General features: G+C 47.9%; 2 protein-coding genes across 3 annotated transcripts in view; one reads left to right on the plus strand and one right to left on the minus strand.

Annotated features, from left to right (window-relative positions):
- LOC135809497 (hemicentin-1-like) overlaps positions 1-14,187 on the minus strand; it is a 26,009-nt gene extending 11,822 nt beyond the window's left edge. The window contains exons 1-6 of one of the 2 annotated variants that reach the window (XM_065322854.1): positions 13,836-14,186; positions 11,416-11,769; positions 9,834-9,955; positions 6,198-6,378; positions 5,090-5,278; positions 3,484-3,612 (exon numbers count right to left, since the gene is read on the minus strand). In XM_065322854.1, coding sequence (XP_065178926.1) covers positions 3,484-3,612; positions 5,090-5,278; positions 6,198-6,378; positions 9,834-9,955; positions 11,416-11,769; positions 13,836-13,953 — 1,093 coding nt within the window. In that variant the 5' untranslated portion in view covers positions 13,954-14,186. Of the gene's footprint in view, positions 1-3,483; positions 3,613-5,089; positions 5,279-6,197; positions 6,379-9,833; positions 9,956-11,415; positions 11,770-13,835 lie in introns of both variants that reach the window. The other variant, XM_065322855.1, reaches the window with a different exon arrangement.
- Positions 14,188-18,166: 3,979 nt separating this feature from the next.
- LOC135809503 (DNA repair protein RAD50-like) overlaps positions 18,167-27,159 on the plus strand; it is a 36,193-nt gene continuing 27,200 nt past the window's right edge. Inside the window, exons 1-10 of the mRNA XM_065322863.1 lie at positions 18,167-18,527; positions 21,530-21,622; positions 22,478-22,579; positions 22,813-22,872; positions 23,082-23,123; positions 23,481-23,554; positions 24,182-24,241; positions 25,207-25,252; positions 25,475-25,543; positions 26,811-26,900. Of these exons, the coding sequence (XP_065178935.1) occupies positions 18,405-18,527; positions 21,530-21,622; positions 22,478-22,579; positions 22,813-22,872; positions 23,082-23,123; positions 23,481-23,554; positions 24,182-24,241; positions 25,207-25,252; positions 25,475-25,543; positions 26,811-26,900 (759 nt within the window). The 5' untranslated portion in view covers positions 18,167-18,404. The remainder of the gene's footprint in view (positions 18,528-21,529; positions 21,623-22,477; positions 22,580-22,812; positions 22,873-23,081; positions 23,124-23,480; positions 23,555-24,181; positions 24,242-25,206; positions 25,253-25,474; positions 25,544-26,810; positions 26,901-27,159) is intronic.

Raw genomic sequence — 27,159 nt, forward strand, 5'->3', positions numbered from 1 at the left:
AAGTCCGCAACAAAGAAATACCGGCCCATATCCCTGCTGCCAATACCGTCAAAGGTCATGGAAGCTATCATCAATCGTAGCCTTATGGGATTCCTTGAGCGCCAGCGCATCCTCACCCCTAACCAGTACGGCTTCCGCTCCGGCCTGGGAACGCAGGACCTCCTTACCCTACTACACCATCGTTGGAGTACCGTGGCTGCAGAGGGCGGAGCTGTGCGGGTTGTTGCTGTGGATATCGCTGGCGCGTTCGATCGAGTCTCCCACCCAGGTGTGATCCACAAAGCCCAGCAGTACGGTGTATCCGGCATGCTCCTTGCATGGTTGAGGGACTACCTGCTGGACAGGCGCCTGAGTGTCGTCATTGGTGGGCAGTCGTCCAGCCCACACCGCATCACAGCCGGAGTTCCGCAAGGTAGCTTGTTGGGACCGACACTATTCCTGCTCTACACGAACGATGCCGATGACCACCTTCCACCAGGTGTAGATCTGGCCGCTTGCGCTGACGACACAACGCTGTTTCAGTGCCTGTCCACCATGGATACCATTGACCACAGCTCGACAGTCCTGCAAAATGCCCTCGATGCCCTTGTGAATTGGGGCACCAGCTGGAGAATTGCGTTCGAGCCAGCCAAGTCCCAGGCCATGACTATTGACCATCACCGCCCCGCCTGGGACCTCCCAGCAGTACAGTTTGCGGATGTCCCCCTGAATGGAGAGAGTAACCTCAAGCTTCTTGGGGTGACCTTGGACAGCCAACTTTCCCACCGCCGCCACCTCCGTACCGTCGCCATCAGAGCACGCCAGCGTCTCGGGCTCCTGCGGAAGGCCTCGTCGCTCCTGGATTCTCGCAGGCGAGCTACAGTGTACCGTGGGTTTGTACGCCCAGTAATGGAGTACTGCCCATTGGTCTGGATGGGTGCAGCAGATTGTCACTTGCAGCGACTTGACCAGACGCAGCACTCAGCCCTCCACTTGGTTGGCCCCGGCGCAATGCTGCAAAGCCTGTCTGTCCGGCGCATGGTAGCTGCTTGCACCTACATTTACAAGCTACTGTGCTCCAATCCTACCAGCCCACTTCGTCAGCTCTTGCCTCCCTCTCAAGCCCCCGACCAGCCCATGTTCGACCCACTCGTCTCTCTCTCGTCCGTCTCGACATGCATAACTCAGTACCAGCTTGAGACAGGGCTACCTGTCAACAGCCGGGAAAGTTGCCGTAGAGCCTTCCCCGCCTGTGCTGTCCCTGTATGGAATGCCCTACCACCCGCCGTCCTCAACCAACCACCTGACTGGAAACGGCTGCAAAGTTTCAAAGTGTCTGTCTTCCGGCACCTCCGTGCTCAGCAATGGCACTAGGCCACTGACACTCTGTAATATGTATGCACATCTGCCTACACACTGCTGCATATTGCCATACGCCTTGTGCCCTGCTTATCCTTTTCTCTGGATCTGAATGTGCACCCCTTACGCATTATACAGTCGTCCCTCTCTAATCCGGCACCTTTTGCTACGGCGTTTTCTGCTGGATTAACGAGGGTGCTGGATTAAGAAATCCTGCCCTCTGACCCGGCCCTACCCAATTGCATGCATGTGTCATACGTCAAAACGCAGGGTTTTTCCGTGTTGATCCAAGTATTTGGTGCACAACTTTATATTCTCAACTGTTCTCCAGGAATATACACAGTGATAAAGTGATAAAGTAAAACAGAGAACATGTTTACATGTACTCTTGCACACACACTCACACACACACAGACCTGAAAATTGGCAGGACACTACTCCTTGCTAAAATAAGAAAGTATGGTTGACTGCTTAGCAGTTGTCTCCTGGACAACATTGACCCTCTTGAGAAGGCCACGCAAGCAGTCGACATCATGCAGGTCGAACGACGGATGTCCTTCGAAGCAAACAATTGCATGAGCAAGTGCACGGGATGCTTGTGCCAGAGTTGGAAGGCTGTTGGAGTGCGCATCCAAGATGTGCTAGAGCTGTTAGCCAGTTAGTTGTAGAACGTCAGTACCGTCGGTCAGTGTCGTGCATCGTCGCTGATTGTTTAGTAACTGGTGGTGTTAGTGGACAGCATAGCGTAACTTGTAGTTCCTTGGTCTTTCTCTTTGTATAAATTGAGTTCGGGTTCGGAAAAGTCCTAACAACCAACCGAACTGAACTCTCCCGCGCGAGGTCGAGTACAGTTGTCAACTGAATTCGATCGATAACTGAACTCTGAAGTGGCCCCGCGCGCGCGGCACTGACCAGACTGGCCTGGCAAGGAGTGCACCTGTACGGTACGCGATTTACGACTGCCGGATTATGAAATCAAACTACGTGCAGTTTGAGCGATTCGTTTCAAAAAGTCACTGCCGGACGCGGAATTCAAGTGCCGGATTACGATGTAGGAATTGAACGAAAAAATCGGTTTCATCAGAAAGTGCGCCGGTTGGCAAGGGTTCCTGATTAACAAGTGCCGGATTAGAGAGGGACGACTGTATAATTATACTATATTTAGTTCTCTCCCCCTCTCTTGCTCCCCAACCCTCCCCCCCCCTCTCTCTCTCTCTCTCTCTCTCTCTCTCTCTCTCTCTCTCTCTCTCTCTCTCAGTCTGCTATTGGCGCGCCTGGTTGTGATGAAGCCGAGACACAAGGCCGGCAGAGCATCCCAGACCACGCCACCATTCCCCTTATTCATGGTTCACACATGACGGGTTTACGTGGCTCTAGTAAAAATAATAATAATACAAATAAAAAAGGACCGGCGGAAGCGGTTTTTGATTGGTCCGGCCATACCATAGCCGTTCGTACTTAGTGTATGATATACAGGTGGAATCCTGATAATTCGAATATGCTTGAAGTTTTTACAGGACCGATTTCTGTCAATACGATTCCCACATAAACTTTTCTGATAATTCGAACCCCGAACCGGACATGTCCGGTTAATTCGAAGTTCCACGGATTCCACTTACATAGAAAATGTGTGGGATTTGTGCTGATAATTCGAAGTAAGCAAAGTGTAATTCGAAGTTCCCTGTACACTGTACTGGTCAGTTCAGTTTTCAAGAGCAGGCTGTGCTGGTCAGTTCAGTATCCGTGAAATCTGTATCTAAGGTCCATAGCGCAACTCTGCGTGAACATGGGAGCATTTTGACATACATATTGTGTTGCGGGTTCATGTTTGGATAATTAGAATGTCCGGATAATTAGAAGTTTTTCCTGGCATTTGGAGGTTCAAATTATCAGGATTCCACCTGTAGTGGGCACACATAACTTCCACAGCAGTAACCACACGTTGGTGGCCAAAATGTTGGTCCGGCGCCGGATGACCTGATCAACCGGACCGGTTCTGGCGGGCCTGCTCAGCATGTTCCTCTCACATGCCCTTGTTAGCTCGAGGCCATACTAGGGACACGCTAGGTCCGGCAAAGAGTTCACCAATGCAGACTTCTTCCTGTTCATCTCACCATGAAGCTAAGCGGTGATGTTGTGTCTTACCGATGGCCAGTAGCGTTTGTGAGGCGCTTTGCAGCCGTCTGGCATTCGAGAACAACTGAGCATCCACCTTGAGTGAGTAGACGCCAGAGTCTGCCTCCTGTAGACCCTCTATCTTTAGCTTCTCAGAGACTGGATGCATAACAAAAAGAAGAACAATTCCTTGGATCATGTGACCACCCTAGTAGTAAAGTAAACATTTCAATAGAAAAGGAATGGAAAGGGAGCTGAGATTAGGCATATTCATGCCTCAAGAAAGGAAACTACGGTAGACTAGAACTGCTGCACTTGATCCTCGTTGATTTGGGCCGCTGTCAAAGTGTTAGCAATAGCAACCATCATAACTGAACAAGTGCTCTGGAGACAGCAGCTTTAAAACACAGCCACACTGAGGAGGACTAATTTAGCTGTAAGCATTTCCTATTTGTCGACATGCATTAATGCCACGGAAAATGATGATTAGTCCCCATTCCATCGTTACGTAGACCCACTGATGACCGTAACAAGAAAACAGCACGTTCTGAACAAATCATTTCGTTCTTTCTCGCGGTGCGCGCTGCAACCATTGTTTTACATTGTAATCATGCTCATGCATGTCGACAAATAGGAAATGCGTACAGCTAAAGTAGTCCTCCTTGTGGTTGTATTAAAACCATCATAACAACTAGCAAATGCATGTTGAATGCATAGTACAGGACAGGCCATGTACAGTCCTGCTCAATGAAATCCGATCGAGTAAGTCAAGTATGCGACGACGGGCGCGGTGCACTGTGTGCAGCCCTAGGTCTGTGAGCACTGCCACTGGTGTAGGGGTGCAACGCTGACTCGCCGCTTGTCCAATCGGATTTCATTGAGCAGCATTGTAGCCGTGTAGGTACGCTGAATGTCAATTCGACTCGGCCGTGTGATGGTAAGCCGAGAGTAGCCTGCAGTGACCCGGGTGGTCGGACATTGCACTTTGGGTATCGGTAAACATCCCAGGCCCTGGGTAAATTGCAGCCTTGTTCGCTCTCAGTTACCCTCCCTGAACGGGATTGAAGTCGGGCCGAGCAACCAATCTGCACACTGCACTAGTGCACGCTGGTGCGCTTGCAGTGCAGTGTTACAGCTTCACAACACTGACCCACGCTGGTGTGCTTCAGTGCAATGTTACAGCTTCACAACACTGACCCCTGAGAGCAAACATATGGGATCGGATTCCATTGATTGCAGCAGTGAGACCCGTAAAGGCCGCGGATTACTCTGATACGGCGACCACCTGTCACTGAGGACCACTACAGCTAAGACCAAGGGCTGCCGCATTTCCAGTCAAATGACCCTGGATACGACGATCCCTGCTCAGAGGGGCCGCATGTGTAAGGTCTCCTGAGCGGGCAGCTTGGACATGTTTCATTGTAGGATTATTTTTTTCAAGGTATCCGACACCTAAGCCATTTAGCAACATTTTTTTCTACAAAATCCACATTATCTCCAGGCACTGCGGTGAATAATGGAGTGTGGTGGTGCGGCCCATTAAGCTCAGCCGACTAGAGGTCTCGGCTTCATAGCTCAACGGATATGCATGGGAACAAACAGTGCCACGGTTTGAACTGCAGTTGCATTTACTTACGCTTTCCACTGCTAGCACTGTATTTGAGCATAGTCTGTGTCACGGGCACTCCCAGCGCGTACCAACTGATGACTTGGCTGCGGGTGAAGACGTTGAGCAGGGTGATTGTGATCTGTGTACTGGATGACTGCCGCGTTGAGACTTTCTGCACGTCAGTGTTAGGCAGGCTGAGCAGGGAAGTTGCCGATGCTATAGTCAGCAGTAAAGGCATGTAGAGGGCAAGAAAGGGATAGGCCTTGTGCACGCCTTATGCACGTTGTACAGATGCACAAATTCCCGTAGAATCTCGTAGAACCCCATAGACCCGGCTGGGTGTTGAATGGGCAGGACCTTATTGTGTTTACTGCTATTTCCACTAAGAACATGGGCCCTGAAGGCATTTCATACGAAAACTTTTTCCGACAAAGATCTAGCTAGTCATTAGTTCTATCCAAAGTAAAGAAGCCGGAAAAGCGATTGTTTGCCATTAATTATGAGGCTAAATTGGTCAAGCGCGCATGTACAGCACACAATGAACACCCAACCATGTACAGCACACAATGAACACCCAACCATGTACAGCACACAATGAACACCCAACCATGTACAGCACACAATGAACACCCAACCGGGTATGTACACACCTACGTCCCTAGTACAGAACTGTGTACATCTGTACGACGTGCATAAGGACCATTGTGAATACATACTGGATAGTGGCATGTTGTACTAGTAGGACACACCAGAAAAACTGGTATATTTTTTACCTGAAGCTAGCCTTATATAATTAGTACACTTCAAACCTACTGCTCAAACAGCTTCAAGAGTATTTCGACCGTGCATCCCCTAAACTGACGTGGACCGGTTACGCCACTGTTTGTGTGCTAGGAATGCATGAGGTGTGTACTATTCATATATGGCATGTTGGAGTTTTTTTCTTTTTTTCTACAAAAATCCACATTATCTCCAGACACTGGGATGAATAATGGAGTGTGGTGGTGGGGCCCATTAAGCTCAGTCGACCAGAGGTCTCGGCTTAATAGCTCCATGGACGCACCAAAGTCACCAGAGATTGGAAAGAATTTCCAATTTTGCAGCACAATGTAGGCAGGAAAGGAAATTAACTCACACATCCCTCCTTGTAAGGTCAAGTAGGCCGTCGAAGATGTAACTCTTCCCACTTTGTTGGTGGCAACACATTCGTATGCACCCGCATCTGAAGCTGACAAGTTGCGCACAGTCAAGTAGTGGTGGTTGGCGTACGTGTCAATCTTAAACCGCTGCTCTGTGGTATCCAGTTCTTTTCCGTCCTGAGAGAGAAAGCAATCATGGATCACAGCATGTATCAAGTTACCATTGACACGAGCAGTCACTGTTAGAAGAGTTTGCTTACAAGGACAGGTGGACATACAGACAGACAGATAGACAGACAGACAGACAGACACACAGACAGACAGACATACAGACAGACAGACAGACAGACAGACAGACAGACAGACAGACAGACATACATACATACATACATACAGACAGACATACAGACAGACAGACACACACACACACACGCACACACACAGGCGGGAGTCTACTGTGCCCATGGTGAGACTATTATGACATTTCAGGTAGCGGCGAAATAGCCAGTTTTCTAACGTATGAACCACTGTAATATGGAATATGGGGTTAGGATTATCTTCGATCCCTAGCACAATTTACCATAGCAATTATTATCAAAACATGCAGAGTAGCTTATAGTTTGTCTTGCCTGTTCGAGACCTACTATACCCCACAAGGCCGTCACAGCTGGGGCGGCTGGGGTGGCTGAAACCGCCTCACTTTTTCGGCCGTTTTTTAGCACGCTGCAACAAAGCGCAATGATCACAGCTCAACGCAAACGTGGCAAATAATGAAGAATCCTTGTCCCCGATCGTGGTTTGTTGCAGAATAAAAAAAGTCTTTCATTGCAGTTACAACTGAAATGGCACCAAATGCCCGGAAATGCTTGCAAATGGCTTCAATTTTTGAATTTTTTCCCGGAGGAGGGTAATGAAGTCTTCTTGGTTTGTTGCAGAATCAAAAAGTCTTTCATTGTAGTTACACTGAAAGTTGTATTTCTCGCCGGCCGAGCGCAGCGAGATAGGCGAGAAATGATTTCTCGCGAAATATTTTCAGTTGCAAATATGGCATCTGGTGTGTTCTTTGTTGTCGCTTCTTTTCCTGACTTCTTCAGTCAGTTTTGAGTCTCACCAGTGTCCCTGCCCTCCCACCCTTTATTTCTGTGCATATTATCAATGCTTTTTATCACTGTTTGCCGTGATGTGCTTGCCATGCCTACATGATGCCTAATCGCCATTGGGGATATACACCCGGTTTTTTTCCCTCACAAATGCGTCCGTCGGCGCGAGGGTTTTTTCCCGGCTGGCTCGGTCCAGGAAAATTAATCTGACGGTCCCAAGTGGTTCTGCATCATGGCCTATTTCTGCTATCCACTGGCACGACTATTCTATCTGAGACACTCTGTTCTCAGTCCTTGCTTGCTTCCATACCTCACTCGTTATCCGGTTCACATCTGGCTGCGGCCAACTACCCTTCACTTTGTGTGTTGTCGCTATTGCTGTCTATGTCTCTGTGTATGCCAGTATATGTGGAGCGAGAATGGCACCAGATACCCGGAAATGCTTGCAATTGGCTTCAATTTTTGAATTTTTTCCGGGGAGGGCCCCGACCCCCCTTGCATGGCCACCCCACCTCCAAAGACCGTTTAAAGGGGAAGTTAAGGCAAAAATTAAAATTTCACCAGTTGTAGTCTTCGGGGTGCTGAGTCGAATGGTCGTGGTCCGAGGAAGCTGAGACGCTCCCTTCCTACTTGAATCCCAATCGAACTCGCGGACTTCCACCGAAACTGGGTGACTGCGCCCTACTAGATGGAGATTTGTATGCAAAATGTCACTAAAAGCGCCATTTCGTTCTTATAAAAGCATGGATGACCGCGATTGGCCCATATGTTGTAGTCTTTTGGACGCTGAGTCGATTAGTCTTGGTCCGAAAAGGCTGCGATGCAGCGTTCCTCCTTTATTCCCAATCGAACATGGATGAAGAAGCGGTCACGTGCTCCTGCGTACACCAGTCAGCTGGTCACCGTGCCTGCAGGGTACAACTTACTAGACTGTTTGACCTTTTTTGGGTGCAGTCCTGTCACTCGAGTTGAACCTTGGTGTGAAAGTTGTCGCCTGCTGGCGTGGTGACCAGGTGATTTGGGCACCCAGGAGCACGTGACCGCTTCTTCAACCATGTTCGATTGGGAATAAAGGAGGAACGCTGCATCGCAGCCTTTTCGAACCAAAACCAGGCGACTCAGCGTCCAAAAGACTACAACATATGGGCCAATCGCGGTCATCCGTGCTTTTATAAGGCCATCATTTTTTATATCTATGTTTCGCGTCAGGTCAACTTCCAGAATCGTATGCGAGAGGTGGAAAGAAATAAAAAGTTGCAAAATAATAAAAAAAGGATCATCAGAGGTGAATAGAACTGTACATACCACATAACCTATTGACTATTGTCAATAGCTCGTGCATGGTGTACATTCGAAAGAAAAATCGTACATCGAAGCACAAAATCTGGGTTATCAGCAAGAGGAAATACTGTAATTTCACAAATTTTCGGTGTACTTTATTTTCGGTACTTTCGGTGCATCTGTTTCATACCTAAATTTTCAATACACCGAACAAACACTAACACACATAATCCAATAGGGAACTGCTTCTCTGTACCGAAAATTTCTGTTCACCTAACCAAGCCTTTTGCTTTCATACCGAAAATGTTGAGCACCGAAAATTTCTGAAATTAGAGTATTCACTTTGGACAGAGAAGGCAACCGTTGGTGCCCATGCTTCGCTGGATTATTGTACTCAGCCTTAAGCAGCGGTGCAAAGAGCTCCGAAACGACGCATCCTCTCAGCTTGAGGCGATCGATGCGGTCTGGTGTAAGCTCAAAGAATTCTGCTCGCAGATGCAGAACAAACGATCTACCAACGCTGGCCTCGAGGCCAATTCTGAATCCCAGCTTCGCCGTATGCAACCAGTCCACACTGATGACTCGCACGATCGTACACTCACTGTGCATGTTCGATTATTTTATTTTTTTCCGGAAAAAATCAAAACGTATGCGTGCGGACGACGCGAAACATAGATATAAAAAATGATGGCCTAAGAACGAAATGGCGCTTTTAGTGACATTTTGCATACAAATCCCCATCTAGTAGGGCGCAGTCACCCAGTTTCGGTGGAAGTCCGTGAGTTCGATTGGGATTCAAGTAGGAAGGGAGCGTCTCAGCTTCCTCGGACCACGACCATTCGACTCAGCACCCCGAAAACTACAACTGGTGAGATTTTAATTTTTGCCTTAACTTCCCCTTTAAGTCGGAGCGACGGGCCTGCCCCAAACAGCATGGTATTGAATACAACAGTATTGATGCAATTGTTGCGGGGGGGGGGGGGGTATTTCCGGACGATAGGCTCTTCCGATTACTCTCACATAATCTCGCGTACACCACACTCAGAGGACTGATTTCGTCTTTACTCCAAGGAGAGTCAAAGGAAAGGCAAGGAATCGAAACAACAAGAATGTGTACAAATGCGTGCATGCGTGCTGGGTCGCAATCTGCGCAGTCCGCACGCAGTCCGCACACCGCCCGCGTGGACCCAGCACAAAAAGGGCATATACGTTCTAAAAGGGGCAGGGACAACATTTGTTTCCATTGCCTACCTTTTGCCAAGTAACTGTGGGAGTCGGAATGCCATTGACCGCACAGTGCCATGCAGCAAAGTTACTAGCCAGGTGGTAGTACACTGTCAGATTGGTGGGGCCATTCACTATGACTGGCGTTGCTGGAATGCACAAATACACACCAATGTATGGATGTGTACATGTTTGCAAGCATTTACACCCCCCACCCACGCAAGCCCGCCCGCCCGCACGCACGCACGCATGCACGCACGCACGCAGGCACACACACACACACATACATACCCACACACACACACACACACACACACACACACACACACATGTGGCCGAACAGAGCTTTTAAAATTCATTGACCCCAACATACGCGAGATAGCCCTATCAGATACATGTACTACCGTATTATCTCTAATATAAGCACAGTCTCCAATAATAGCACGTCTCCAATAATAGAACACCTTGGGGCGGCATTCAAAAATAAAGTGCTCAGTCTCCATTATAAGCACACTGTGTAAATTCATTATCTGTACCGGCGAAAAAAAAACCCTGAAATGTGTGTGTCTGACATGAATTTGGCATGGCAACAGGCCTCTGAAATGAGGTTGAAATAATAATGGAACAGTCTCCAATAAAGGAACGTCTCCATTAATAGCACAGGGCGGAGGTACATTGAAAAAATAAAGGACCGTGCTTATATTAGAGATAATACGGTAACTGCAGAGTAACACAGACTTATCAAACACTCCAAAAGCGCAATGCACAATATTACTTCTGCAATGTGATAGGTGACAAATTACAAGCGATGCAATCCACAGTTTTTCTTCCAACGTTTGCATTACTGGTGGTCACAGCTCCATCGTAGGCTACACTGCGGGAAGGGAAGTTGGAGCAGAGTTCAACTTCTGCGACGAGCAACGCCCATGGCTCACTGTCTACATGGCAGGTGCATGCGACTCGAGTGCTATGGTGTGCGTGCAATATTGGACTGTGTGTGCCATGCAGGATCGCGCTAAGAGTCTGCGGTGCATTGTGCATCGCAGACTCTTAGCGCGATGAGGTAAAGAGTTTAGGTCGATACTCCATTGCATCGTGGAAGTGGTATTGTGCATACATTGTACTTCAGCTTGTACTTTGAAGTCGACTCAAGGAACCTGGGTAAATTCTAGCATGATGTTCCTGCTCCTCCATACACACTCACACCTTGCAGTGGCTGATCATTCACACACAAAAACTAGCTTGAGCACTAGACAACACTGACCATGGTGCTAACCATTTGGTTAAGAGAGAGAGAGAGAGAGAGAGAGAGAGAGAGAGAGAGAGAGAGAGAGAGAGAGAGAGAGAGAGAGAGAGAGAGAGAGAGAGAGAGAGAGAGAGAGAGAGAGAGAGAGAGAGAGAGAGAAGAGAGGGAGAGAGAGAGAGAGAGACCGGCAGATAGGCAGCCAAGAAGACTAGAGGCAAAGCCGGTAGAGGCAAGTGGTGGCAAACTTCCAGTTATCGTCCCCTCTCCTATCCTACTTGCACGTATACCGACACATGAACGCACAAGAAGAACAGAGAATTAACGCACGCCCACCCATCCACATAGATATGACCTGGAACTTACTGAGTGCTGCAATGGTGAAATCAAAGTAGGCCAGTCCTGCTTCGTTAGCCGCAAGGCATGTATACCATCCAGAGGCAGCAGACGCCACCGCATCAGCAGACACTCCCGATATCGATGACAGAAGAATAGTTGCTTTGGAAGACATAACCCGGTAGTTGACACCGTTGTCTATAAGTCCACTCGAGGTCAGCAATGCATTGTTGCGATAGAATGTTATTGTTGGTTGGGGACTGCCGGATGCAGCACATGTGATGCTGTATCCATTCAGTGCTGATGACGCAGTCTGAACTACGAGGTCTAAGATCTCGACATAACTGCCAGGATGAGTTGTGATATTGGGTGCAACACTTGCCGCTGCAACTATATCAAGGGGAGCAGCAGAAACAACACAATTTACACGAATCCGCTTTAATATACATGACTGTACACTGAGTGTACAGTCAACATCCAACGTGCAGAGCGATCTAAGGCCATACAACATCCAACGTGCAGAGCGATCTAAGGCCATACCCATACTGTCGGACTAGCAAAGGATGTGTCTGAATCTATGCATACGGTGAATCCTTGCAGAATCTACTGAATCTACTTGCAAGTATGCATACGGTGAATCCAAGGCTTGCAGGATCTACAGATTGGGTGCCTGCTAAAAGTACCGGCACGCGGGAGAAACGCACACTGTGGCTATTGGGCGATGGGAATCGAATCCACATGTAGATGTGATTTCAATATACGTTCTTCTACCATCAGTGTGGCCTGACCAGGGAAATCTAACCACTCGCGCAAGAGCCGTGCCTGCGAATCCCAATGTGCGGTACGCATACAGGTGTGTGAACTGAGCATCCCGGGGTTGTGGAGCCGCAGGGCCAAAAAGCGACTGTTTGACTCGACTTGGGCTGCGGAAAGTGTGCCCCTTGCCTGGATTTCGCCAGTGAGCACTCTCTGACGCTGTACCTGGTGTTTGTGACCATCATCATGAACCACATTGCATCCAGTCATTAATAAAACTCTCTCTTGAATAGTGCCCCCCCCCCCCCGGGCTTGTAACCAAGCGCATGTGCAAGTTTGGTGTTCTTTTGCAAATATATCGTGTCCATGTCACTGCACTGGTGGCTTCAGTTCTTGAAAAAATAGTGCCCTCTCTTGAATAGTGCCCTCTCTTGAATAGTGCCCTCTCTTGAATAGTGCCCTCTCTTGAATAGTGCCCTCTCTTGAATAGTGCCCTCTCTTGAATAGTGCCCTCTCTTGAATAGTGCCCTCTCTTGAATAGTGCCCTCTCTTGAATAGTGCCCTCTCTTGAATAGTACCCTCTCTTGAATAGTGCCCTCTCTTGAATAGTGCCCTCTCTTGAATAGTGCCCTCTCTTGAATAGTGCCCTCTCTTGAATAGTGCCCTCTCTTGAATAGTGCCCTCTCTTGAATAGTGCCCTCTCTTGAATAGTGCCCTCTCTTGAATAGTGCCCTCTCTTGAATAGTGCCCTCTCTTGAATAGTGCCCTCTCTTGAATAGTGCCCTCTCTTGAATAGTGCCCTCTCTTGAATAGTGCCCTCTCTTGAATAGCGCCCTCTCTTGAATAGCGCCCTCTCTTGTATAGTGCCCTCTCTTGAATAGTGCCCTCTCTTGAATAGTGCCCTCTCTTGAATAGTGCCCTCGCTTGAATAGTGCCCTCGCTTGAATAGTGCCGCGGGCCCATCTGTGATGGACATTGAAAAAATAGCGCCCCAGGGACACTAATCACGCAAGTACGGTATGCCTCATAGAAGTAACTTAGTTCTATGAACTTCTATCACAGAACAGACTACAGTCCATTCAGAAAAGGTTGATATCCTAGCTTTTGGCCATAAACGGGTCAAATTTTGAGTTTTCGTCTCCTTTTTTTGGCAATCCCCCATGGAATGCTCTTCCAATTGTGTTTTTGAAGTCTATTTCTCCAAAAAGCAGGCCATAACAAGAATAGGATTTCGGCCAGGTTTTGCCCCCAAAGCACTGAATCGGGTAAAAACCATGAAAATCCAGGCCGTTCACTCCACTTGCATAACAGTACATTTGCGGTTCGAACCCCAGTTGAGGTGCCTTTTTGGACCCTTTTTCAAGTTTCGAATCGCGCGGCACTGCACAGTGTACCACAAAATCGCCAAACAGGGGAGCTCTCCAGAGCCAGCGCTCAACCTTTTCTGAATGGACTGTAGCGAATCACGTTGATTTTTGACTGTGGAATGTGGGCGTTGGGTAGGTACTGCATCTCCCTCAGTTCTTTTTATTGTACACAGTCATTGTAAGAGTACCTGATAGGCATAATTATTATATCTAGTAGCAAGAGTACATAAGGTTTATGTACTCTTGCTAGTAGCAGTAGTAGTAGCGACATAGCTATCGCAGTATTTATCAGTATCAAAAGAGACACACCCTATAATATAGGCCTACCTGCATCTCCCGCACAAGTCCGCACCAGCACCGCTACCAGGCCTACGAGTACGATGATGCAGGCCAATGATGTTTGTCGTTCCGCTCGATTAGCGCACATTCTTCTCCGCCAAGACATGAGCAGTTTGAACTTTGAACCAGCGGAATGAAGTACTTGTAGAACGCACCCAGTAACAACTACAACAGTAACTAGTACCTGAACTACACGTATACAGCTGTTGTGGAAAGTAATAAAATTATTAGTTTGGCGTTCGGAGGCAGTTCAACAGTTCAACTGCTGGGCTGAGCGAACCTTCGCTCGTGTCTCTCAAAACACCGTCCAATTCAAACAACAGTTCTCCTATAGCGTAGACCACTCCGGATCATGCTGGTAAATGACTGCTGACATGACTTGACTGCAGTGGACTCATGGTTCAAAGAATCCAGAAGGTATGACGCAAGCGACATTCGAAAATGACAGCAATCCGACAACCACCAAGTTAGTAGTTTGTCACTCCTGCTTTGCGTTTCGCTAGGCGCCTGGCCCTCTGCAAGCACGGACCCGGTGACACATCGATTGCATACCATACATAGTCACGATGTAGATCTACATCATCATCGTACATGTATTGCATACAGTCATTATCATGTAGAGACCATTACTAGAGTTTTTTTTGTTGAAGTCGTGATTTTCTCCACCGAGTTGGGCGGCATGCAGGTTTCCGAGGACGTTTGCACCAAGCAGCCACTCGAAAGAGGAGCTGTCCAGGAGCGATGCAAACGGGGTGAAACTATTGCATTGTTATTAATTTGTATAGCTCCTGCGATGAATCAGCTGCGATACTGAAAAGATTGTCCAGTGCTCCCGCGATCCCGGTGCTGAAACTTCGAGGAAGCGGTCTTCTGCCCGCAGCAGGAAAGCCTCCGAAAGCGAAAGGCCGCAGCAGCTGGTCCACCGCAACACGTTACTGTCAACATACAGACTGTGGAGGATGCGCGCGTGTGTTTCAGCTGAAAAGGGATACTGTAATGCGTGCTACCAGACGCTTCGGACACGAAATGCAGTATTGACGCGGCTCACATTGCCATCGTGAAGGAAAGGATCGCACGGTGAAAGCAGTGGCGCATCAAGAAACAAGAAATGCTCACAGCTTCTTGGAAAAGGATCTCAGCGGAAGGTAGGTAGGTAGGTATACACCATGTACACGGCCCGGGTTTCAAGGTCAGCTCCTGTCCCTGATGATGTAATCACGGAGCATTCAATGCTGTTGAAGCTTTGCACTTGAATAAGGAGCTGTTGGATACACCAGGGAGTCGCATATACGACTCCTTGGGATACACCCGACCTTGCAGTATCTTCGATGCCAGCACACGATTTACAGCCCGATGATTATGAGTTCGATTGATTTAAGTTGTGTTTACATAAGACTGTTTTCAACCCGGGTCGAGTTCAGCCCGGGTTGAAAGTCTGTACGATAGACAACATAGGTGAGCGTTTACATGAAGACAGTTGACCCGGGTGAAATACTGATATGCCGCCGAAAGTCCACTTCTAGAGTTCTGTATGGTCACGTGAATCCTTTCGCACGAAATTTGCATGTGCAGTGCTATTCAAACCTGGCGCGAGATGCGCACAGAAGTAAGTTAGTACGATGTTCTCGCCCCGGGTTGATTTCAACCTTCCCTTGTATTGGGGCGCCGGGCCGCCGGCCCAGCATGTCAAAAATCACACCTCGGAGGAGTACAAACATTACAAGTCTCAGATGTCCTCGGTTAAAAAGTAAAAAGTAAATTATCGTGTCCGTTCCCGGAAGGGAACTCACGACGGCCGCTAACACCCGATAAACCCTAGCGGCAGATGCAGCGCCTAACGATGGGGGTGAGTGGATAAGTCTCACAACCACTGGCACAAGTGCCGAAAACGACCCTATTAGCTGCATCCATGTACCCCTTGTGCCTGGCCACAAGTTCCCAGTTGACTGTGGGTAGCAGCACGGCTGGAAAAACCGCTCCCAGGCAGGACTTGAACCAGGTACCTCTCAGGTACCTCTCGTATCTCAATCATGGTCTCTGACCAACCCACTGTGCCTGTGTCTGTCCTCGATTGCTGGCCATGAGTACTTTTAGCCCAAATACATGTACATGTACATGTATGTAGCCGTGCTAGAAGCACTGTTTTGCTTACGTAGTTTAGCTAGCATTAAACCGCTGATGCCTTGCCAGCATCAACACGCACATACTCGGACTAACAAAAGGGCCAAACTCCGCCACTTCTGCTTCTACTGCTGAAGAGTGAATAGTAGTTTATCTAAAGTAGTAAACTTAGTACCGTAAGTAGTAAACTTAGTAACGTAAGTAGTAAACTTAATACCGTAGTTACTAGTACGTCTGCATTCCATGCCATGCCCCTGGCCCCTGGATCTTTTAAGGCTCAGGTATGAGTAGCGATGTCGAAAATGATAGACGCGAGAACCAGTTCAACCAGATGCTGACTGTGCTAGTATTCCACAAGTAAGTTCCACACGCAGTAGACCATGGTCAGGCTGCAGGCAGACCATGGTAGACTAGATGTGGACTCGAGCATGCATAGGAGCAGCATGCAACCGTTATGGCTTATTCGCTTTGAGCTTTCTGGCTTCTGGCCGGTGGAATTCTGTCCCAGCTGACATTCACTCTTGCTCATCGTTTTCATTATTATTCCGCAAAGTCTGTACGTAATCACATACTGTAGGGTGCCCTGTAAAAAAGGCCTTAGGCCTGTGGGGATTACCCTATTCAAAATTTAAATAACATACTGGCCAACCCTCCCGTTTTTCCCGGGAAAATCCCGGAAAATCAACACTCCTCCCGGGGTCCCGGGGATTTCAAGCAAACTCCCGGAAAACCAAAGTTTTGTCTGATACAGGATTTTCCTGAAAACTCCATGGTTTCTCCCCGAATGTCCCGGTTTTTTGAACTTTTTTCAAAGGTATGTACGGTGCTCATTCGCACTTCGAACTGTGCACAGCACTTTGAAGACCTGACCATGCAAGATCTGCACTGACAAAGACTTTAGGTGACAGGCGGGCGCCGACTGATCACACTGCACTACAGCCTAGTACAGGGTCGATCTGTGCTGTACGCACAGCTGCAGAGTCGAACGTTTTTTTGGCGGGAAAAGCTCTTTTTCACTTGTTTTTGTGCCATCCAGGGATTTTGAGAGAAATCCAGGGATTCTGCATGTCTTGTCAAGGGATTGAGATTGTGGTGGTTGGTCAGTATGAAATAAAAGTCAGGCTACTACTAGTATGCTGCACGGTACAGGACTTGGTGGTAGACTATAGTATTCACGGTTGTACATACCTGGTAGCTGTAGCCAGGAGCCTGTGCATAAGCCCCCAGCCCAGGAGCTTATTTTACTCTTCAAGTGCTCAGGCACTGCAGTAGTATGATGACAGGGGGGGGGGGGGGCTGGAACTGGTGCGGCAGGTGTACCGATATCATGCCATAATTGTGGTATTTGAAGCAATGAAATATAGGCCCGTGCCCGGCTATTTCAATACCGTAGAATTCCACAGATAAGCCCACCCGCGCGTATAAGCCCATGCCCATAAGCCCAGGGTTTGTTCGGCCGTCACAAAGCTTCATCGTACAAGCCCATGGGCCTAGGTCATACCGAGAGTCCATAACTTGACTCTTGGCCATACCATGTACGTAGTACATGTACATGCACATTATAGTTTTTTTTCGTACATTTCAGCAGAATCATCGGTTGTTTTTGTTTGCACAGTGGTTTTCAGCAATGTACATGTACTTCTCACTTCCTTGATACTTTTCAATAGCACAACTTGGTGTCGGCGTATAAGCCCATGCCCGTGTATAAGCCCATGTTCTCGTATAAGCCCACCGAAATGTCTTTGTGAAACAGATAAGCCCATGGCCCCGGGCTTATCCGCGGGATTCCACGGTATTTGGGTCCAATTTTCCAAATCCGTTCCCAGGGAGGGTCACCCCAAAGTGGAATACCTTCCAATGCGCATATGCCCCTGCCGGCTGCCCTGGATGATGACAAGGCAGAGACAATCAGTCACATGATCTGGGTACAAACTGTGTGGGTAGGATCCCGGTCTGGTCTTGGGTAAGATTAGTTGGGACCATAGTCACCATACTACTGTACAAAAAAAATGATCCGTAGACCGTCTATGGGGTCATGGCCCCGCCGCGCGGTAACACGGTTTGTCCTCCGTGCGCGATCCGCCGCGCGCGCCGAGACTTGCGAATATTTTTTTAATAGAAAATCTAGAAAGTCTGTTTTACCGCCAAAGCCGAAAAGTCCGGCGAAATGCAAAAGCATGTTCCGTTTTCATGTATTTTCAGTTCATCATCGTTTATTTACACTGGATCGAAGACGTTCAAGCAGTTGTTGCCCATTGCCAGTGTGAAACAATCAGGCTATTTCACGGTAACTGAGAGTGGCGCAAGGCGTATGCGATGCTGCAATGAAGCCTGCGTTGCTGGCCCCAGATTTAGCTGCTTGAAAGGGCCTGAGTTTTGCAGATTCTGAACTCTTTCACACAGTTGCTACGGTGGCACTGAACCGGGCACACCGGCATGTCACGACTGGACAAGCTCTCCATTTGCGGTGTTCGCAGCTTTAGCCACACTGAGAAAGTCGTGGTGAAGATCTACAGCCCTCTAACGCTTATCGTTGGGCAGAATGGAGCTGGCAAAACGGTAGGGAAAGAGCTTGCCATGCTGATCTGACATCAAATGCATGTACTAGTATCCACTTGTACATCACAATCACCCACTCCCCTCCTCATGCCCCAGCCGCGAAAAAGAGGTACGCATGATCTGAGTGCTTTCCGCAGCATGAATACATCGCACGAATTCACCTTGTGTTCCTGGAGAAGTCCCGGAAGAAAATCTGAAGCATTTGCGACAAAACATAATAATTTAACTCGGATGGTGAGCCAATTAAATTATGGTGAAAAAAGGAGGACGAAATGTTACGAGTTATGACTAAGTTATGGAAGGATATGATATGGAAGGTTGTTGGTTTGCGCCTTGGAGAAATGTTGGAGTTAGGTGTCAGGTCGCCGAATGTCTCAGTACTCCTTTGTCAGTTTTGTGCCATTTTGTCGCACTCGCTGACATGTATAAGATCTGGTTACGTTGGTGGACAGTTAAGCGGGATTCACAGAAGCTTTTTTGCAATGCGACACGCGATGCGACGTGATCTGCGACGGATGCGTGCGATGCGAACTCGCGAAATACCATTCACAGAAGAAGTCAGCGATGCGACGTCTTGCTGATTTGGGTACGTCACCATGATATTCGCGCGGTTTGGTACAACTTGTACAAATTTATAGGCAACTCTTGAACCTTTGTACAACTTTGCTGTAGAAAAGGTCAAAATCGTACGCCAAATCGCTTGTCGCATCGCAAAAGTTGAGCCAAGCTCAACTTCTGCGATGGCCCAGTTGCGGCAGTTGCGTGGTGTGCGAGATGGCTGCGATTTGGGGGTTTCGCGGCAGTCGCATCGCAAAAAAGCTTCTGTGAATCCCGCTTTAGTCATAACTCGTAACATTTTGTCTTCCTTTTTCACCATAACATAATAATTTATGGTAGATATTGGTACAGGCGGCGGCCCAGGTGCAGGCAGCGAAAACCGGAAGAAACTCCCGTAGGCTGTTCCAGGGTCGAACAGGAATGATAAGAATTTCGAGTTGCAATTTTTGTGTGGAATGACGGATTTCACGAAATATCCCGGGGTCCGGAGTGGCTGCACTACAGCGCACCCTCCTGAAAGAAGAACCAAGCTAGAGAAAATAGAAAGCTGGAATTAGACATTTTCTAAATTCGAGAGAATGCAAGTACAATGTACACAGTACAGTACGATGCGTGGAAAACCAGGAGAAACGTCCGCGGACACACGCACGTATACATAGACACACGCACACACACGTACACTCATACACACACATGCACACACGGTCACACGCGCGCGCACACTGCTTACCAAATGATTACACAGCCACCAGGCACATAGCCTGTAGGTAGACATCCATCATCAGTGTACTGTGTACACTGTACAGTGTACATTGTACTAGCAAATGCACTGAGCAAGCTGCAGATGCTGATCATAGTACTAACATCTTATGTTACAGTTGAGCTTGTGCACCTGAGTTGTTGCAATGTTCAAATGAAGACCGCCCTGACCTTGATAATACAGATAACATGGAGTCAGTGCCGGGGTGCGGATACACACATGATAGTGTGGCACACAAGTACATTGCACATCACACCTACTGCAACATGGCGGTGAGTGAGTGAACATGCACAGCACATTCTGGCGCTGAACAAAACGCTGGAGTGTAATTCTGGCGACATACTCCACCCTAGAGAATCAGGATTGAGACAAACCTGACATTCATTGCTTTGCTTTGAAGCCTTTGACATCACAACCGTAGCAGTGGCGAGAAAGACACTGGATACGTGCGCTGTTGACAGTAAAGGAGTAAGAAGGTTGGCTGCTGACAAAACTCGAGCTCGCTCTTTTCCCGCCGACTTACCTATCTTCTTATAATTATCGCCGAAGTCGCAACCAGTAGGGTGCAAATAATATCGTACATGTACCAGCATTTAAAAGTGACACACAGTTCAGTGTAGGATACCCTGGATATAACATAGTATGTGACATGCAGTACTATCTTTAGTACCCTGCGTTATGCGATACCAGTCATCTGACTTCGGATGTACATGTTCAATACATCGGCTATGAAGTACACATTTGTACTTGTATGGCCATTGGATGTACATTACACTGAAGTTTCACGTTACTGGTACATGTGTATTTGTTGACAGAGTGTAATATTTACTATTTAGTGCTGTCTGGAATAGATGGTGTCGCCATGTGTGCCACATTACAGCAGCAAGGAACTGGTGAAATGATAAGGCCATGGTAAAAAATAAAGTTGATTCTCAGGTCATGAGCCTGTGAAAATCGGTGCGAGCGAGCGATTTTTTATTTTAATTCCCACAATTTTTTTATTTCCAAAGATAGGGTCACACATGTGTACGTCACAGGTTCATAATTAATTTATAATTATTTTATTATTCAGGCCAGGGAGTAGAAAAATACCGGTATTTTACTACTCCCGGATTCATGCCTTTCGCATTGACCGTTTTCATGCACGCATATGCATGCATAGAAGTAAAAAAATCGTCGGTGCGCCACCAAAAATCGATGCGCGCGTACTTGAGAATCAAAGATATTTTTTACCATGGCCTAAACAGGAATGTGTTAAATTCCTGACCTGTTATTTCACACGATTGGATCTTGCACTCGCAGTCTGCTTCTACATGTATCCGAATGCGTGCAAGAAAAAGACTTTAAAAGAGCGACACATTTGGCACTCATCTATCGAGGTGATTGGTGTATGGCTTGTCACTAGCCTGACTGCATTATAGCCTGGTGCTTTACATTGTAGAGGCTCATTTCTCGAATTATTATCAACCACCAAACCACACCGTTGCGCTCTCTCTCTTCAAAGAAGGAGCAGAGCACCGACTGAAGTGTCGTTATGCTGATGGTGTGCCGTGACAAGGCGTTGAGGTCGGCCGGAGAGCGCAACGGTGTGGGTTGATAATAATCTGGACAAGGCCGAATGCTGCTGATTACCCCTCTGGATTATAGGTTCATTTCTCAATCTGTTAATTGTGCTGTGCTGTAGACGATCATTGAGTGTCTGAAGTATGCCACCACGGGCGAGTTTCCACCGGGCCCGAAGACCGGAGCAATGGGGGCTTTCATCCATGACCCTAAGGTATGTTCTTCGCCGTTTTGAAACGAACAAATTGCAATTCCAGTAACGTGGCAGGCTGCGGCAGTTCCACCGTTTGTGCTGAAGTAGTGCATGGAATTGAAGTTTGTACTTCAAAGTAGCTCAACCAGGTTCTCGGATTCCAGTATATTCTTGTGCTTACAAGCAAGGAGACTACATGTACTTCATTTCTGGTAAAAGATGGCGATGGTTGAGTTACGTATAGTAGGAATATACAATGATGTTTTTTGTTTTTTGTTTGTTTTGAAATTTGGAATTTGTAGCCTTGATTAAATCATGCTTGAAGAGCATTGGTACAATAACGGCCAGTCGGGGCAGTTCGAAAGTGTGCTCAATGCATCGTAGTGCAGGGTGGTATACACGAAATCACGAGGGGTGCCTTGACTGTGGACGTCAAATCGCGTGGTCGTTTTTTTTATATGAAACCGGGCCCGAATTCAAGGTGCGTGATCATTGGGCGGAAATGCTGAACTGCTCAGGCACCCAGGCGAGGAAACACTGGTTCTCGTGAAGAAGAACCAATCAGCCATCCATCATCGTTGAGGTTGGAGCTTTCGTCCTGGCCTTTCATGAAATAAGATTGCCTGCAAAACTCACTCAATTTGAACTTGAAAGGCAAGCATTTTTTCCGAACGTCAAGAAATTGGAGAGCATAGTACCTCTCTTTGGCGTGTTTAGACGTTGTGTGAGCACGACCATCACGTTTCTGTTTCATGCTGTTGCTTGGAAGCGCGCCTCTTGCCGCAGTGTGAGCGCACCGCGCCCTAAGGAGCTCCGGGATCAATTTTCAGCTCGTTTACAAGTCACTAAACCTTTCTTTTGTCTGTTTGTGTGCAGGTTGCTGGTGAAAGAGAGGTTAAAGCGAACATTGCGCTGAAGTTCGTTGACGTCCGGGGCAATGTTGTGTGCATCACACGCCGCATGCAGGCTGTGCAAATGGTACGTCCTCATGGCAGTCCACTCATCTTTTCCCATTTCCACACAACCTGAGGTAGTCGTCTTTGTTCTCTTTTGCCATTGTCAATTTGTCATTCAGCCAAATGCAAGTGGCAGTAGCGCAGTTGGGGTCCCCATTATTTTATTTTCGCACTTTGGTGTTGTATCATGGTGCTGCAACATGGCAAAGTGTAGATGCGATTGTGACTGTACACGTGTCTTTACGTGTATTGCAGGCAAGTCGTATTACGTCGAAGACTGTCGAGTCTACAATACAGAAAGAGTGCAATGGAGAGGTAAGAAATGATGATGATGAATAGGTGTAGCAGTGTTGACTCCTGTTGTCCTTGTGACTGTAATGTTCTCACCCTCTTCAATGAGGTATATAATAGATAGTGATAGCGTATCCAGAAAGCTTTGGGGCATGGCGTTGACTTGAGGCATTATAGCTCTCTATATTGTATGGCTCATTCTCGATATCGATGCTTTTCTTCTTGTTTTACAGAAAGCCAGCATTAGCAGTCGCTGTGCTGACATCGATCGAGAAGTGAGTGGATACATATTTAGCTTCTGCCTCAGTTATCCTCATTATTGTCTTTGTTGCTGTTATTACGGCGGCGGCGGCAGCAGCTGCATCATTGGTGTTGGTTATAGTTGTAAGTACGTAGAATTTTCGCATTTGAAGTAATGAAAACAACATCCAATGTTCCGAAAATGAAACTGTGTGCAGTACACTGGTGGTTGGCTAGTCAGGAGTTTAGCATACTAGCTATGCCATTGTGTTGCTGTTGAAGTATGCGGATACATGCTTGTGTTGGGTGCATGTTCCAACGTGTGTCACTACATGCAGTGACGCATTGGAGTGTTTTGTTTGTTTGATCGCTCGCTCGCTCCTCTGATGCAGATGGTGTCCTTGTTAGGCGTCTCCAGAGCTGTGCTCAGCAATGTCATTTTCTGCCATCAGGAAGACTCCGCGTGGTAAGTGTGGGTGTAGAGGGAGGCCATTGTGACCTGCTGTTGACTCGACTGCACTCGGTTTGTTTTAGTTGTTGACTGATTGTTTCGGCTACTACTTCAGTGGAGCTTTGGAGAACGTTTAGCAATATGGTATTGTTGCAGCACACACCTGTAACCCAACAGCCAATGCATGCAGCCAACACACACTAGTACACACATCACTGTCTAGCTTTCTTTCTTAACCTGATAATTGTGGGCAAGTTCAGTGCTTGCTTTATTCGCTTAGTATCACGAATACAGGTTACGGGGTGAAGTGTTAGTTTACATTCCCATTGCAATCATTTAGGAGCTGCTGGCAGTGACTCGTGCTCCGGTGCTGGGCTGTGATTCGTGCTCTGGTGCTTGTCGGTGATTAGTGCTCCGGTGCTTGGCCGTGATTAGTGCTCTGGCGCTTGGCTGTGATTAGTGCTCTGGTGCTTGGCTGTGATTCGTGCTCTGGTGCTTGGCAGTGATTAGTGCTCCGGTGCTTGGCCGTGATTAGTGCTCCGGTGCTTGGCCGTGATTAGTGCTCTGGTGCTTGGCTGTGATTAGTGCTCCAGTGCTTGGCCGTGATTAGTGCTCTGGTGCTTGGCTGTGTATTGTGCGTAGGCCGCTAAGCGATGGCAAGATGCTGAAAACGAAGTTTGACGAAATCTTCGCTGCGACGAGGTTCGTTCTAGCAAGGGGGTGCACATTGACCTAAGCCCGGTGCGGGGGATGGGGGTTCCCACTCTCAGCCCATGCCGTCCGTTTTATCTGTGATACTGTGACATAAACGCTGTAGTACTGTACTGTCCCTGCAGAAAAATGAGGAGAGAATTTTGACATCATGTGGCAATATTGTGGTTGTATAGTACGATTATGCGGCCATTATGCGACAATTTTGGCTTTTAAGTGAAAATATGCGATGAATATGCAGCATAACAGAGCTACGGAAGCAGTGTCTTTTTAGGGAAACAGCATCGAAACAGAGCGCTGAAGACATCAGGAAAGTAGTCATAATTATGAGCTGTGACTAATGAGCTGAAAGTCAGAGACAAGTGATACTTCTGCATGTACTCATACAAGCAAGAATATGTCCCCGATACAACAAAATAGCATTCACCGCGGCGAAAGCATGGGCATCCAGTCGTGGTAGAGTATGACAAGTGCCTTCCACGACATCTGAGACTATAATTTGGGGTAATGAACTCCGTCTGGATGCAAACTGACCTTCATGCACCACGGTCGCCGACCTGCATGTGATCTTTCTTCATATACGCTTTGTCGAGCATCACGGCATTGGCAACATGGGAGTGCTAGAGCTCTCTGCGTCTGTGGCAACTACTGTACTTGCTTACACTGAGTTGGCAGGTGCCATGGTCGACAGCTTGCAACACAATCAGTATTGTCGGGTGTGTGCAAGTCGCTGTGTTCTGTTATCGTCTCTCTCTCTCTCTCTCTCTCTCTCTCTCTCTCTCTCTCTCTCTCTCTCTCTCTCTCTCTCTCTCTCTCTCTCTGCCATTTAGCTAGGCTAGTCTCTCTCTGCCTGATTCATCGTGTTTGGTGGCTGTTGTACGCACGTATACATCACAATCATATACTGTACAGTGTAGTGGTGCTGAAACTTGTGCATCTTCTATTTCTACATGTAGATACATCAAAGCTCTGGAAAACATCCGCAAGTTCCGCAAAGACCAGGTGAGGATATGTTCTTCTTTCGAATTGATGTTCCGCATTGCCTGTGTCGGCTGTTTTCGCAACCCAATACTTTGAAGTAGTTAGCGCACCCGACCATGGCTCATTTGCCTGTGTGTGTGTGTGTGTGTGTGTGTGTGTGTGTGCGCGCGCGCGCGCGTGTGCACGTGTGTGTGTGTGTGCGTATGCGTGCGTGCGCGCGTGTGCTTCCGCTTATCTTCATAGGACGGCACGTTGCGGGAGCTCAACTTGGAGCTGAAGTACCTGCGGGAGCACAAAGAAAAGGCTGCTGAGGTAGGTATGGTCAGCTAGTACTGTGCAAGTGGAGGCATGCTATTACCTACTTGTGCTTGGTCACAACTTGGGTGCCGGCTATACCAGGTTCAATTCATTTGTATTGTGTTGTCATGCTTTTAGAATGTCGATTGCAGGGTCTAGTTTTTCTTTGCGAGGGGCTAGGCACCAGCTGCAGATCTAGTGCTGCTTAAATGACTTGTCAGGATATTTGCCAAAGCCATTCACCGGCATGCTGCACCCCTTTTAAAGGGGAAGTATACCCTAAAATCAAATTTTCACCAGTTGTAGTCTTCTGGGTGCTGAGTCGAATGGTCTTGGTCCGAGGAAGCTGCGACGCTCCCTTCCTACTTGAATCCCAATCGAACTCGCGCACTTCCACCGAAACTGGGTGACTGCGCCCTACTAGATGGGGATTTGTATGCAAAATGTCACTAAAAGCGCCATTTCGTTCTTATAAAAGCACGGATGACCGCGATTGGCCCATATGTTGTAGTCTTTTGGACGCTGAATCGACTGGTTTTGGTCCGAAAAGGCTGCGATGCAGCGTTCCTCCTTTATTCCCAATCGAACATGGTTGAACAAGCGGTCACGTGCTCCTGCGTACACCAGTCACCTGGTCACCGTGCCTGCAGGGTACAACTTACTAGCCTGTTTGACCTTTTTTGGGTGCAGTCCTGTCACTCGAGTTGAACTCGAGTTGAACCTTGGTGTGAAATTTGTCACCTGCTGGCGCGGTGATCAGGTGATTTGGGCACCCAGGAGCACGTGACCACTTGTTCAACCATGTTCGATTGGGAATAAAGGAGGAACGCTGCATCGCAGCCTTTTCGGACCAAAACCAGTCGACTCAGCGTCCAAAAGACTACAACATATGGGCCAATCGCGGTCATCCGTGCTTTTATAAGAACGAAATGGCGCTTTTAGTGACATTTTGCATACAAATCCCCATCTAGTAGGGCGCAGTCACCCAGTTTCGGTGGAAGTGCGCGAGTTCGATTGGGATTCAAGTAGGAAGGGAGCGTCGCAGCTTCCTCGGACCAAGACCATTCGACTCAGCGCCCAGAAGACTACAACTGGTGAAAATTTGATTTTAGGGTATACTTCCCCTTTAAGAGCGAGCACACCACAGCACTGCAGTATCTGCAGTCACCATGACATGCCTAACAGGCTCAGCTGTTTTTTTTCCTGCAAGATTGCACACGAGTAGTCCGCAATGTCTAGCCTGATTGCGGCTCAACCGTCGGTTTTTGCACGCCTTCTGCAGCTCGGTGACCAGAAAGCGACGGCCGAAGATCGGATAGCCAGTGCCAAGGAGTGCGTTGCGCAAGTTACGGCCAAGCTGCAGCCGATCGAGGTAAGGCCTTAAGGGACGACGTGGGTCATAGCGTGTATGTGTGTCTTTGTTCAGTGCCAGTACATGTAGTCTGTACGCTACTCACCCTGGCTTCTGTACGCTACTCACCCTGGCTTCTGTACGCTACTCACCCTGGCTTCTGTTCTCTGATCTTACCTTAATTTCCAGTGTATAAGCTGCACTTTGAATCGAAAACCATCTGGTGCCTATCGTCTGTCCCTTATTCGCTTTCAGCACGAATCTGACGATATCGGATTGC

The sequence above is a fragment of the Sycon ciliatum genome, chromosome 2, assembly GCF_964019385.1.
Source record: "Sycon ciliatum chromosome 2, ocSycCili1.1, whole genome shotgun sequence".
NCBI classification, from domain to species: Eukaryota; Metazoa; Porifera; class Calcarea; order Leucosolenida; family Sycettidae; genus Sycon; species Sycon ciliatum.